The 13,943-nt window shown below is 46.7% G+C and overlaps 1 protein-coding gene across 1 annotated transcript in view; it reads right to left on the bottom strand.

The window, feature by feature from the left end:
- Positions 1-202: 202 nt before the first annotated feature.
- The window catches only part of SHISA6 (shisa family member 6), a 272,818-nt gene continuing 259,077 nt past the window's right edge, over positions 203-13,943 (bottom strand). The window contains exons 5-6 of the mRNA XM_086624183.1: positions 11,132-11,284; positions 203-753 (exon numbers count right to left, since the gene is read on the bottom strand). Of these exons, the coding sequence (XP_086480309.1) occupies positions 203-753; positions 11,132-11,284 (704 nt within the window). The remainder of the gene's footprint in view (positions 754-11,131; positions 11,285-13,943) is intronic.

Raw genomic sequence — 13,943 nt, 5'->3', positions numbered from 1 at the left:
TATTGTCCGTTTGCTTGCTTGGGTTCTTCTTACGTCACTGATGAAGGGGTGGCTTTAAAAACAACGAGGTGGATGGGACTGTCAGAGAAGTCTTTCCAGACACTGAGTTATTAGAGGTTATCTTGGCCTATAAGGCCACTGCAGTAGGGGGTGCTGCGGCCACCCCAGTCCTTCATGAGTATCTACAATGCACGAGGTCATATCAAACAGTCACCTCTGTTTTACTCGCTGTGCGGTAGTGGTGGTGGTGTCCTGGAATATAATGCAGCTGTTCTACCGTGTTGTGCCGTCGGGAGGCGAACGCTTGGCGCTTGGCGGAGGTTGGGGTCATCCCTAAGGTGTTGTACAAGTTATTTGAGGCACTAGGATGGGAGTGCATTTTTGTCATCCTGTAGCGATCCAAGACGGGTGTTGACACAAAGACGTCTGTGTGAGACAATGCCCGCGACATAGACTGCTCGGGGTACCCCGACCGCTCTGGGGAGAGCAGGGGGTCCTGGGAGTGGAGGCGCTCTGCGGACAGAAGCTGCTCGTCTGAGAGGATCCGTTCATAGGACATGCTAAACTCCTCGGGCATGATCCTCTCAGGAGACAGCACTCTGTCCTGGGACATGGCCCTGATGGGACGGCGGGGCCTGTCCCTGTGGTTGGTCTGTTGAGACATTTTGATGACGTTGATAGGGAGCGTGCCCCGGGCTGCCAGGTCAGGCAAGTGTCTCCTCCTCATGTAGTACTCATCAGCCTCTTTGTCAGCTGTGGGAGAGGAAAGAGAACAGTTAGAAATGTCAGAACGTTGTCCCATGGGGTGAAAAGGGGCTGTGCACAGCACACAGCCTTGGAGTAGCCTTCTGGTGAGACCTGAGGGACCATCTACCAGCAGCTGGACCTGGGCATGGACACCCATGCCAGGGTGCTGCCTGTCAGAGAGGCACCAGCCCTGTGCGGGTTGTGTTGCCACGGGCTTACAGCAGACAGAGAGAGTTATGATTGCATGCAGACAGCTGTAAGTCCCCGTGCAACGCGTCACACTTTCTTGCACCAGGACAAAACAGACTCCATATGCTGCGAGTCCAGACCGTGGTATCATATGATTTACACGAGTGGTGAGTTATGGAGAAGCTATCGAATGTCACCTTCACAATACACTGCTAAAGAAAGCACAGGGAAAGTGAGCCGAGGTAGGCAAGTTCCCCAGTTGGGGAAACTCATACCACGTTTCTGGCCTCAGATGCAGATGCGCTCTGGAATCCATGAGTGACCTCATCATGTTTTTAATTACTATTTTTGAATATTTGTCAATGTGATCACGAAGCAGGTTTGGTGGGCATGGGTTGCTCTCTCTGAGACACTGAATCATGAGCCTAAGGTTTCATTTTCCATTTTTTGAGACACCTTGGTTGATATAATAGAATTTATCTCATGGAACATTTCTTGCTCAGCTTGCTTTTTCTGCGTCTTAAATCTCTCTTTGTTGCTTGCAAATTCAGCACACACCCACCCTCCTCTTTTACCTTTCAGACAAATGCCTCAGACTCAGAGAGGATGTTGGCTACTGTAGATGTATCCTGATATATCACTTTAATCCTACACCAGCTGGAATGACCTGATTCAACCAATTTGCAATTTGAAGAAGCAACTCCACAATTATTCCAGATTTAAAAAAAAACATAAACCAAAAATGGAAACACAAAAGCTTCCTGCTAAACTCATTCGATGTTCATATGCCTTAAATTGAAATACTGGGATTACCTACCTGAAAGAAGGATTAACAGTCCTTGGGCTTCAAGCCCCGTGCAGTTTGTGAACTGTCACGATGTGCCTGTGGCTGCAGAGATGTAAAGCACAGAACATCAGCCCCTTACCAGAAATATACTGTCACAAATGGAAGAGCACAACACTGTCCTCTGCAGGTCAGGGGATGAAGACAGGGTCAACACTGATCATCCGTATGAGTCTTCTTCCACATTTGTTTTCCTGATGTGTCCAAAAGCATCTCCCATCCTTTCTGGCTCATCAGCGACTTCAGAAGACCCCAGAGTGAAACCCATCCCAGACACCTAGCAGACAGCCACCGTCTCCTTGGAGAAGACAGCACAACACCTGTTGGTGTGCAGGAAGATTCCTCATGTGAAAATAAAGCAAATTTCTCCACCTTACAGAGGAAACAAGATTTCTTGCAAAGTAGCTTTATGAGAGCCGCCTGGCATAGAGACTACAAAGCTGGGAACACACACGCATCACTCAGTACGTACTCGCCCAACCAGTGTTGATGAGCAAAGTCGTCATCTCCTGTATGTCATGGCTGGCTCCTGGGACCTGTCATAAAATTATTTCAAAAAGTCTTTTGCTTATAAGACAAGTATGATAAAGATACATGATCATGATAATAATGATAATAAAGAGGAACCCCATTGATTTTATGGAAGCAAGGACAAGTAGCCTGGGAAGAAAACAGAGAAATTGTCCAAGCAACCAGGGATCAGGCTAGGAAAGATAAAGCCCTGATAGAGTTAAATCTGGCCAGGGACATCAAGGGCAAAAGCTTCTATAGGTATGTCAATGATAAAAGGAGGAGTAGGGAAAATGTGGGCCCTCTCCAGAAGGAAATGGGAGACCTGCTTATCCAGGATATGGAGAAGGCTGAGGTATTCAATGACTTCTTTGCCTCAGTCTTCACTGGCAAGAGTTTCAGCTGCACAGCCCAAGTCACAGAAGGCAAAGGCAGGGACTGGAAGAATGAAGAACCGCCCACTGTAGGAGAAGATCAGGTTCAAGACAATCTAAGGAACCTGAAGGTGGACAAGTCCATGGGACCTGATGAGGTGCATCCACGGGTCCTGAGGGAACTGGCAGATGAAGTTGCTAAACCATTATCCATCATATTTGAGAAGTCATGGCAGTCTGGTGAAGTCCCCACTGACTGGAAAAGGGGAAACATAGCCCCCATTTTTAAAAAGGGGGAAAAAAAAGACTCAGGCAACTACAGGCCAGCCAGTCTCACCTCTGTGCCCGGCAAGATCATGGAGCAGATCCTCCTGGAAACTATGCTAAGGCACATGGAAAAAAAGGAGGTGATTGATGACAGTCAACATGGTTTCACTAAGGGCAAATTGCGCCTGACCAATTTGATGACCTTCTGTGATGGGGTTACAGCATTGGTGGATAAGGGAAGAGCAACAAATGTCATCTACCTAGACTTGTCCAAAGCATTTGACACTGTCCCACACAACATCCTTGTCTGTAAATGGGAGAAACATGGATTTGACAGATGGACCACTCGGTGGATAAGAAATTGGCTGGATGGTCGCACTCAGAGAGTTACAGTCAAGGGCTCGATGTCCAAGTGGAGACCAGTGATGAGTGGTGCTCCTCAGGGGTCAGTATTGTGGCCAGTGCTGTTTAACATCTTTGTTGGTGACATGGACAGTGGGATCGAGTGCACCCTCAGCAAGTTTGCTGATGACACCATGATGTTTGGTGTGGTGGACATGCTGGAGGGAAGGGATGCCATCCAGAGGGACCTTGACACGCTTGAGAGGTGGACCTGTGAGAATCTCATGAAGTTCAACAAGGCAAAGTGCAAGGTCCTACATGTGGGTCGGGGCAATCCCAAGCACAAGTACAGGCTGGAGGAGAATGGATTGAGAGCAGCCCTGAGGAAAAGGACTTGGGAGTGCTGGTGGATGAGAAGCTCAATATGAGCCAGTAATGAGCTCTGGCAGCCCAGAAAGCCAACCGTGTCCTGGGCTGCATCCAAAGAAGTGTGGACAGCAGGTCGAGGGAGGGGATTCTGCCCCTCTGCTCTGCTCTGCTCTGGTGAGAACTCCCTGCAGTGCCGTGTTCAGCTCTGGAGTCCCCAACTCAAGAAGGACATGGAGCTATTGGAGTGGATCCAGAGGGGGACCACAAAGATGATTTGAGGGCTGGAGCACCTCTCCTATGAAGACGGACTGAGAGAGTTGGGGCTGTTCAGCCTGGAGAAGAGAAGGCTTGGAAGTGTTCAAGGCCAGGTTGGATGAGGCTTTGAGCAACCTGGTGTAGTGGAAGGTGTCCCTGCCCATGGCAGGGGGGTTGGAACTAGATGACCTTGAAGGTCCCTTCCAACCCAAACCATTCCATGATTCTATGATTTTATGATTTTCTCAGTTCCAGTATTTCATTTAGTAGTAGGTGATGTGAGATTGGAAAGTATCAGCGGAAGAGGAAAATTACAAATGCATGGAGTTTATGAGGATGTTGATTGAAAAAAAGAGCAAAACTCTGCTCCAAGACAGTCTGGGCAATCATCAGGCAGGTGAGATAGATGGTCCCACTTCCAGTGCTTAGATTCTGTGTAGGCATTCAACAGACCTAGTAGTTAAATATGGTGTGGAAATTCCCGTTTCCTCTGACATAGACATAAATCTAAAGGTTTGTGCATCCAGCTGAGAAATGGAGACAATTGCTGGCTGGCCAATGAGGCAGAGTGCTTTCAGAAGAAATGTCAAGGCCTCATGATACGTGATGGGTGCTGACAACACCCCAGAAGTTTGCTCATAAGACAACACTTACACGGTGGTGCCTTAAGGTCTTCGGCCAAACCCTGGAGTGCTCCTGTGCTGGATGACCTCACTCACTAACTTCCTCATCTCCTCTCCCACACATTCAGTGCTCTCTTCAGTGCCCCCTGGACCCTGCTCTTTATGGTTCTGTGAACAGTCCACATAACCCAGAGGATCCGTGAGGAGGATGGTTGATCCCCCTGTCTCAGCATCCAGAAGTACAAGCTGAGAACATGTGTGCTGACATGCCCAGCCTGTTGGCACCGCTGTTGCTGCCAACATCTACAGCCTACACATCGCCAAGGCGTGAGGATTACCCAGAGCTCTCCTATGCTGGTGTGCTTGCTGCTGCTGAGATTTGCCCTCCAGAGTATATATTGTAGGATGAGTCTTTTTTTGCAATCAGAAACTCCTTGGAAGAGTATCTCATTGCAAGTGTCAGACAGCAGCTCCTCTGGCTTCAAGCTCTTGTTTCTTTAAATCACCTTCTAGGAAGCCTGAGAAGGACTGGGGAAATTCCATGTGGCCACAGTAACTTTAGACATTTTTATTCCATAATATGGCCATGGAGAGACTCGCACACACGCAGTGTGCACAGGCGTGATAATGATTCTCGAGGCTGGGTGCAGAACAGGAGCTAAGCAATTAGCACTCTGGCACTTGGCCTCTGCTCTGGATTAGAGAAGTTCCACTGGATTTGCTCAAGTCACTCTAAATAGATGTAATTAAAGCAGAGAACATCCCAAATGGAGATGTGCTTGGATGCTCACACCTGGCTGGGGTAATTGCCAGCAGGAGCTAAACCAGCTTATGTGAGTTTTACAGTGGTTTGAGTCTGCCAGTGAGGCAGCAGAATCAGCTGATTAGAAGTGGTTCAAAGTTGTTCCTTGATAATTTAGATAAAAAATGCAGCACTCTCTACACTTTCAAAAGTTTTGCCAATTAGGAGCATTAAAAATATCCTTTCCTTGCCTCTTCCATCCCTGTAAACAGCGTAGAAGCCTGCATGGCCTTTTGCTGGCAGTGGCTAAACCATTCCAGGAACTAATTTCATTTCAAAGGTGTTTCTAAGCTCATACAGGCTGCGTCCTCCCATGATGCTGAGAGACATGTAGATGTTGGCACAGCTATTCCAGGAACATCTTCAGGTGCAGACAAACTTCACATCTCCGTCTCAAAGGAATCAAAGCTGAAAGGGCAGTTTCCCATGAACAACAAGCTGGTTTAAGCAGCCACCAGACATACATTCAACAGGCTGTGGCCTCCGAAAGGTGGTTTCAGTTCATGAGCTCGCTGAACCAGTCAAGGAGAATGTAGCTCGATGGAGGCTGAGCTTGCTGTATCATCCATCTGCCTTCGGGCCAAGGGAGAAGCTCAGCTCAGCCCTGTGACCACAGCATTTCTGCATCCAGGGAAAGCAGTGAAACGAATACAGCTCCAGGCTTTTGAGACTGGAGGCACCAGGTGCTTCACGCAGTGGGTGGGGGTGGGGAGTGTGGACATCTGGTTGCCTAGCTTGCTAAAGTCAAAATGTTTCCAGGACCTGAAACCATTCAGTCTGATTCATCTCACCCTCATTGCACCAGCAAGTTCACTGGGATAGTGAGGCTCTGATCCTGCTGCCCCTTGCTTTTTCATTGATGCTCATATGATAACTGATGCTTGTAATTTTAGCAAAATAAAACTATGATCAAAAATGTTTCTCCCTCATGGACGTGCTTAAGAATTAAAAAATGTGTCCTAAGGGGATTCCAAAAGACCAGAAATGATGACCAGACAGAAAGAAATCACTGGTGTATTGATGGACAAAAATTTCTCTTTAAGTCAATCCCAAACTTCTGGGGCTTCACTCCACTTCATTTTGCTTTTCAAAATTTGAAAGTGGAATTACTGCAAATCACATTTTTCTGCACACTTTCTGGGCTTTTTTCATTAGTTTTGTCGTGAATTTTTTTCTTCCCCGTCCTTCCTTTCTTCCTTTGGCAGTTTCTAGAACATTGGCCAGGGCTGGTCTCACCAAAAGTGTTTGAGTGCTTCATCTGACTCGGCTTTAGGATAAGTTGATTTGTCCTCAGACACCTTTTTTTTCCCTCCCATTTGGAGGGGGAGCCCCAAATGAGGGCTCTTTCTCACACATCTCAACTCAACATGTCTAAGATGCCATTGCAGAAAGGCAGAGCACAGCTCCTCTGACACCGTAATTAGAGAAACGAGGTACATTCGTGGCATTGTGGGAAGAGGATGTGGAAAAGCCAAGGATATTTTTTTTCTTCCCGTGTTTGTAAGTTAACATGGTTAAAATGTGCATACGCCCACGCAAGGCCATCATAGTAATTTCTTGCTTTTGTTAAAGGAAAGTTCTTTGGGTTTGTTTCTTTGCAGTTCCAGTGTATTTCTTCTTTGGGCTCGTTTCTCCTGTTTTGACTTGAACACTTTCAAGCTGCCTAGTCATTTGTGATGATTCTTCAGCCAATACCAAGTGGTTTAATATGCCTGAAAATATTAGCTTCTGTCCTGACTGACCTTCCTCACTTAGCTGGAAGCAGCAACTCCCTGGAGCACTGGGCAGGATGGAATTAATAGGGCTGCTCTTGCTCAGCTCTGTGTTCCCACGCCCACCCACTCACCACTGCTCTTCCCACATGCCAGCCTGATAGGGCTGCCAAGGCAAAGCTGGCATAAGGCATCCTATGGAAGTGGTACCCTGCCCCTCAGAGATCCTCCTACCTGGTTTCACAGGTAGCAGCCCCAGATGGGTTTCCTGTTGTCTTTCCTTACATTAAAGTAAGAGCTGGGGAGGTAAACAGCCATGGAAGCAGAAAGCTGACTGCTTGCATGGGACCTGGTTCTGGTTACCTTCTATGCAGCTAACAACCTGTTTCCTACTGCTCCTGAAAAGTCTGGACCATATTCAAGCTCTTCCTCTGGAAGAAGTAGAAGCCTTGGTGCTGCTTTCTTAGTCAAATTCCAGTAGAGGTGAGCACCTACCCTGCAAACCCAGTGATGAGGTTCTCCCCTTCCCAAGCTGGGCACGTTCCCCAGGGATGCACAACTGTAGGCAACAGATAAAGCTCATCTCTTCATTGTTCCACAAATCACTTAGATGAGTCTCCTAAAGTGGGATGTACTTCACTAAGCTCTAGGCATCAAAAACTAGGCTCGTTATCCAGCAAAGAGCTAAGTAGCTTATCGGAGCAAATCTGGTGTCAATGAGAGATTGGGACTTTCAGAGGGTTCATATGGAGAGGACTGTCCTTCACTGATTATAGAGATGCCTACATCAGACAGATAAGATGTCTGATTGCTGGATGGATAAAGCAGGATGAGGTGGATCTAACCATACCCTTGCTGAGCTCTGTCTCCTCATCTCTAGCAAGGAGATACTAAATATTATTTCTTCCTGGGTATGACTTGATTATTCAGTTTAGATGTTCTTGGGCAGAAACTGTCTTTCACTATCTGCTTCTTCTAACTGTGGGAAAACAAGTGACCTTTAGGTGTCTGGCAAGCTTGAAGAAACCCAGACAAATAGCTGAAACAGATTAAAAAAGTATCTGATGTCTTTTGTTTTACTCAAATAGAAATATTATGTTTGTTAATGAGCTCTTCACAACATTGATTTTTTTTTAAATCATGGCAAAGAGTTCATTAGAAACAAGTAATTTTAAATTTGAAAAATAAACTCCCAATAATTCATTTGCAAAGCCCAATATTTAGATATTAGTTTTTCTGGATTTTGTGTTGCCTTTAGCTCCTTCATATGGAATAGGAAAATTATATTGCTGGCATTTTACAAGGGAAAATCCAAGAGCTGGGTGCTTATTTTCCTTCGGCTCTGGAGAAGACCAGCTGTAAGAAAGTGATTCACTGATTCATAGATTTCATAGATTTCATAGATTTCTAGGTTGGAAAAGACCTTAGAGATCATCGAGTCCAACCATCCCTAATCCCCATTAAACCATATCCTCAAGTAGATTCTCGAGGTACTGACTATACGCAAGCCCAGTGGGAGTGCGGAGTGCTTAGCACTTTTAGAGCTGAAACTGCTTGTTTAGTTACTCAGACACGTAGTGTGAGGCAGTCGGTTTGACATTTGTCGGGTGGTTTGCAAGAGGATGGGTTGGTGCCTTGCAAAGATGACTGAACCATATCTGGACCTGCTGTTGATGGATAAATGGCTGGTGTTTCCGTCGCGGTGTGCAGCCATTCCCTTCTAGGGTTGATGCTGCTTAAAAGTCAAGGGGTGAATGAACCTCACTCCAGCCAATGATCTAAGACTAACAACATTCTGAAATTCATGTCGACTGTCAGGTGTCTTCTGAATGGGGACAGGGATGCTAACTGTCCAGAGGGTCAGCAAAAGCTGAAGAGAGGGACACTGACTATGCTCAGCACGTTCTTGAGGACATTTAATCACGGCACCTTAACAGAAGCCTATTTTTGTCATTTTAGACAAATATCTAGGAAATGTAGTGTTTGAATTCAATACTTATTCCCTTCTGCTGTGATCTACTGAGGGGCAGATTGGACAGACAGGGGCCTGTCCTCTCTTCAACTGCTGAGCAAAATTCTGCACCTGCTGGGTCAGATTGCTGAGACACCACTTAGTACGGTGTTGCTCAGCGCATGGATGGCATTGCTTGGCATGAGGGAATTGACACTCAGTGTGAGTCAGGTAAGCATTGTAGGAGTAGGTAGAGGATGGTGTTCAAATCTGACATTTCCAGATGTTGACCGTGGAAGAGATGGGAGTTTCAGTTAGCATTCATTTGTGTTTCTTTAATGTTTCACTGAGATGGCAGGGAGGTTGGAACTAGATGATCTTTGAGGGCCCTTCCAACCCAAACCATTCTGTCATTCTATGATTCTATAATAACTTTAATGTGAAATTCAAGGAGATTTCACTGATCATCTACGCACAGTATGTAAAGCAATAAATGAACCACAGGCTGGAAGAGGTCCAGACCTTCCCCTGCGTTATCACAGGAGCAGCCACTGTTGCTGTACATGGTGGGCACTTCTCTAAACTGTTCTCAATGATGCCTGGACAGACATCTTCCAGATTCTGAATAGGAAGTATGTATCCCAGGTAATCCCAGGCACTGCAAATCCATTACAAATGAAACAGCAGTTTTTGGGACAATCCAGAGGATATATTTTTTGTACTGAGAAATTAAAATAAAGCATCAGCTCAAAATGGAGACATTTTAAAGCAGTAATATTACAATGCCATGATTTCAAGGCTTTTCCAATATCAGATAGTATCATAAAAGCTGCTCAAGAACATGGACAGTTCATCACTGAGATCCAGTGAGGGAAAAATGCTTATGGTTGGGAGTGTGAGATCCAAACGTTACCAGGGAACAAAGCTCATGGCCGAAGTGGAGTTGTGCACGTCACACCGAACAGGGAAGATGGCAGGCTCCCACCACAAAATACCTTATCCCTGTTCTCCAACACAGTTAAGCACATGCTTACTTTTAAGCACAACAAATGTATTTTCCTTAATGTTAAACATGTACGTAAGTCCCACGTCAAAGTGCCAAGGAGTGAACTGAGATTTTTATGTGCTACATTTCCATTCCATTTTGTCTTCTGAAAAATCTTCCGCAGAGATTTCTTGTGGACAGTTCAAGGGCTTCCCCACCACTTCATTTTGTGTGTTTCACTTAGCTGGCTAAATTGGGAATGAAGATTTTATACAGACTGAAGAAGCAGGATCTCATCCTCACCCACCTTCAGTGAAACTATTGAAAGTAGAAACACCCACGTTATTTCTCTAAATCAGGCAGTGTGAATACACAGCTGCATCCAGAAAACAGTCATGGAAATACACATATTACAAACCTAGTGTCAGTCTGGAGAGAGCATTTGCCTGCAAAAATATCATTTATTTCATAATTCCACCAAAACTGAAGAGTTTGTCATCAGCAAAGGTGATGGGCTGGAGCATTACAGGAGAGTTGGCAGAACAATGCAATACATAAAACAGCACGAAAGAGCAGACATTAACTAGTGTGAACAGGGTAGTGAGCAACATGCTGAAATATCAGAGACACACCATGCCCAGCACAGGTCAGGACCAGACCCAGACATACACACCATGAAGCATGGCAGATCGCAGCACTGCTCAAGGCAGCCAGATGTGCTCCTACTGCAACAGATGCTCCCAACCATCTCAGCAGCTTTCTGTTGGCCTAAGTTTGTCATCTCGTCCCAGCTACCCCCATGGATGGTGTGATATCTGCCCTGGGTACGCCGAGGTGAGCCCAGCTGACCTGAGGCAGCCAGCTTGGCTCGTCTCGACTGGCAGAAAGAAAAGGATTCTCAGATGACTCTATCAGGAGTAGTGGGAAGGAGCACAGCAGGGAGGTCAGTAGGCAAATAACCACGTGTGCTCTCACAGTAATGAAGTGACTTTTTCTCTATACTCCTCCGTGATGGGAAGTGACAGCCAAAGGAGTCATTACTGGAGATGCCAACTTGGGCAGTACAACGACAGAAGGAAGAAGGTTAGTGCCTTAACATTGTGCCCACTGCAGCTTACAAGCAAATGAGAAATAAAGGAAATGAAATGAGCTGACACCTACTTAGTCTCTTCAGAGAAGAATATTTACTTGAGTTTGTCTTGACAGCAGACTCGTAGGATGGTGGGAGGTGGGAGAGGTTCTGGAAGGACCGGGAGAAGGACAGATCATAGGGTTCGGTGGCAGAAGTAAGGATGTTGTTCATTCGCGGCTTGTCTGAAAAAAAACCACAAACAACAAAGAAAGGCATGTCTACAGTGTGCACCAAACCAAGTTGAGAGAGGCAAGCCATTCCCAGCAACTCCAGTGGGCAGAAGAGCGGTATCTGAGCCAGCCTCAGTGACAGGCTGTTGGACATGACTCAAACTGGCACTGGCAGATCAGTGAAAAATGGATCCTGTGATATTGTTTCCTCGTCCACAGAGACGTTCAAGGCCAGGTTGGATGAGGCCCTGAGCAACCTGATCTAGTTGGAGATATCCCTGTTCCTTGCAGGGGGGTTGGACTAGATGACCTTTGAAGGTCCCTTCCAGCCCTAACCATTCTATGATTCTATGATTATGGAGAGAAGCAAACTGCTGCCGTGAAAGTGTCTGAACCACCCAGTCGTCCTCACAGTGGGACAATGGGTCTGGTGGACTGTTGGTCTCTCCATGGAGGGCTGGGTCACAGTGCTGTGGACTGACCCCACTGCAGCCTGCACGCATTCAGGCAGCATCACCTGCCTTTACCCCAGCGAGCTGTGCTTTCCCCACCCTCAGAGACATGGGAATGAGTCCGTGGGGTTATTTCCACTGGGGCTGATAATGAAGTTGGTCTCTTCTCGTGCCAGATTTCTGATTAATGCTCTGAACCTGGAGGCTCCTGGGCAAATCCAGTGCGTGGCCCCAGGGGTTCTGGTGGGCTCTAGAGTGTGACTTGGAGCTGTGGGGTGCAAATCTAGGTGCAGTCAAAAGACAAGACAAGGTCTGGAGAGGTTTCTGAGGCAGGAAAAGGAGGTGCCATCTCTGAGGGGTGGAGGATGCCCCCTACTTATTTTCATTTTATTGGTCACTGAGGGAGTCCTCAGCCAGTGTCAAAATGCCCACTGTCAGGATGCTAATGCTGAGGGCCCTGCCAGAGGAGAAAGGCTAGTCCTGAGCCTGGGTGTAAGAATTCAAGTCCAGACAATTTGCAGCGTTTTGAAATCATGTTCCTTTGCTGCAAGCTGGATGGAAAATGGTCTTTCAGCCACTCAGCCAGGGGATAGGGACCTTTTGAATTGCATTTATAGCTCCCAGGTGTTCAGATATTAAAACAGGCAGATACAAGAGTATTAAAAATAGCAGGAGCTTCAATTATTAGAAGCGAATCTACAACAGACTACGGTGGGCTCTGTGGGAACTTGCAGCAGTGATGGGATTGCACTGGTTGAGGCAAAAGACCAAGGAGGTCACCACTTCAAGTATGGCCTGAAAATGAAATCGGAGGGGTAAGTTCTCCGATAACACAGCTGAGGAGTGGCAGAATGCCCAACTCTTGGGTTCACACATTCCTGTTGTGCACCGCCCTAAAGTGTGCTCATCAAGCAACACAACATGTGCTCAATATGGACTCACGTGCCTCAAGATGCCTCTTACCTCCTCTGAACCATGGACTGGTTGAGAATAAAGCACAGATTCTGCCCAAAAGTAATAGAGCACAAGGGGAATTTCACCTCAACAAATGTGTTGCTTTTGTGCAGTGTCCAAACATTTGCTAATTTCTTCCATCTCACACAAGAATGTAAAACAAAATCCACCCAAGTAGAGGGCAGATATTTCAGCAGACATTTTTATACACCTGAATCACAAATTAAACTATTTCCTGAAAAAAAAATTTGCAGGAGTCAAACCATCTCCTCCCCTGCTACCTTCCTCCTGTGTGGAGCCCTGTTTGTGTTAGACAGCAGAACATCTTCCTCCTCTCTGAGCGCTCACATTTCACTACATACTTGGTGCTCTCTGTTGCCTAGAAATGCACCCAGCAGTTCCCACGCACGTCTGCTCGTAGGGATGCAGAGCTGCCTCCACAGCTTTCCTCCCACTGTGACTTTCCCTAGATATTTTGAACCTTCTGTCACCTACCCCTCACATTGTATACATGCTTCTCAAAGACAGGCTGAGACAGTCTTGTCTTCTGGCACGATCTTGCTCGAGATTTCCCAAAGTCAGCGTGGTCAGAGCACTCCTCTGCAGCTCTCCGCAGAGTTATGCATCCAGTGCTCAATTCAGAGGCATCTGAGCTGTCGAGGATATGCCACAGTATCTGAGACACTCACAAAAGACTGGAAGAAGTGATATAGGACCGATCACAGACTTGATGCCACCCATGTTTAGACTCTTGAATTACAACCAGCATGTCAAGAAACCCAACATTTGCTCCTTCCTTCCCCTGAATCACTGATTCCATGCTCTCTGCTGCTCCACGAGCTTCCTCACAATGAAGCTTCCTGCAGAAGAAATCACAACAGGGCAGTCTTTCCCAGCTATGCCCAGGGTATGACCGTGAGTGGAGGAACCGCTTCCCCTCTCCTTGAGCACCAGACTGGCACCAGCATGGGATACCCCATCTCGTGCAATTCCCCACCTCTGCCAGCACAGCAAGGGGAGGTGGAAGGAGACTGCTCTGCCAGGAACAGGAGCTTGGCACGTTTCAGCAAGCACCTGCATGCTGTTCTCTGAGCTTGACAACTGACAGCCAATGTCAGCCACTCCATGGAAAAGGAACAGCCCGCCCTCTGCCAGAGCATCATTTTGTTCCCCGTTCTGAGAAATTACGAGGCACTTTCTTACAGAATTTAGCAATGGTGAAAATTTCCTCTCAACAATGCAATAACCATCTTGGTTAATAAACT

The sequence above is a fragment of the Tauraco erythrolophus genome, chromosome 20 (assembly GCF_009769465.1).
Source record: "Tauraco erythrolophus isolate bTauEry1 chromosome 20, bTauEry1.pri, whole genome shotgun sequence".
Classification (NCBI taxonomy): domain Eukaryota; kingdom Metazoa; phylum Chordata; class Aves; order Musophagiformes; family Musophagidae; genus Tauraco; species Tauraco erythrolophus.
Note: the sequence above shows the minus strand (reverse complement) of the source record. Positions and strands in the feature narration are given on the sequence as shown.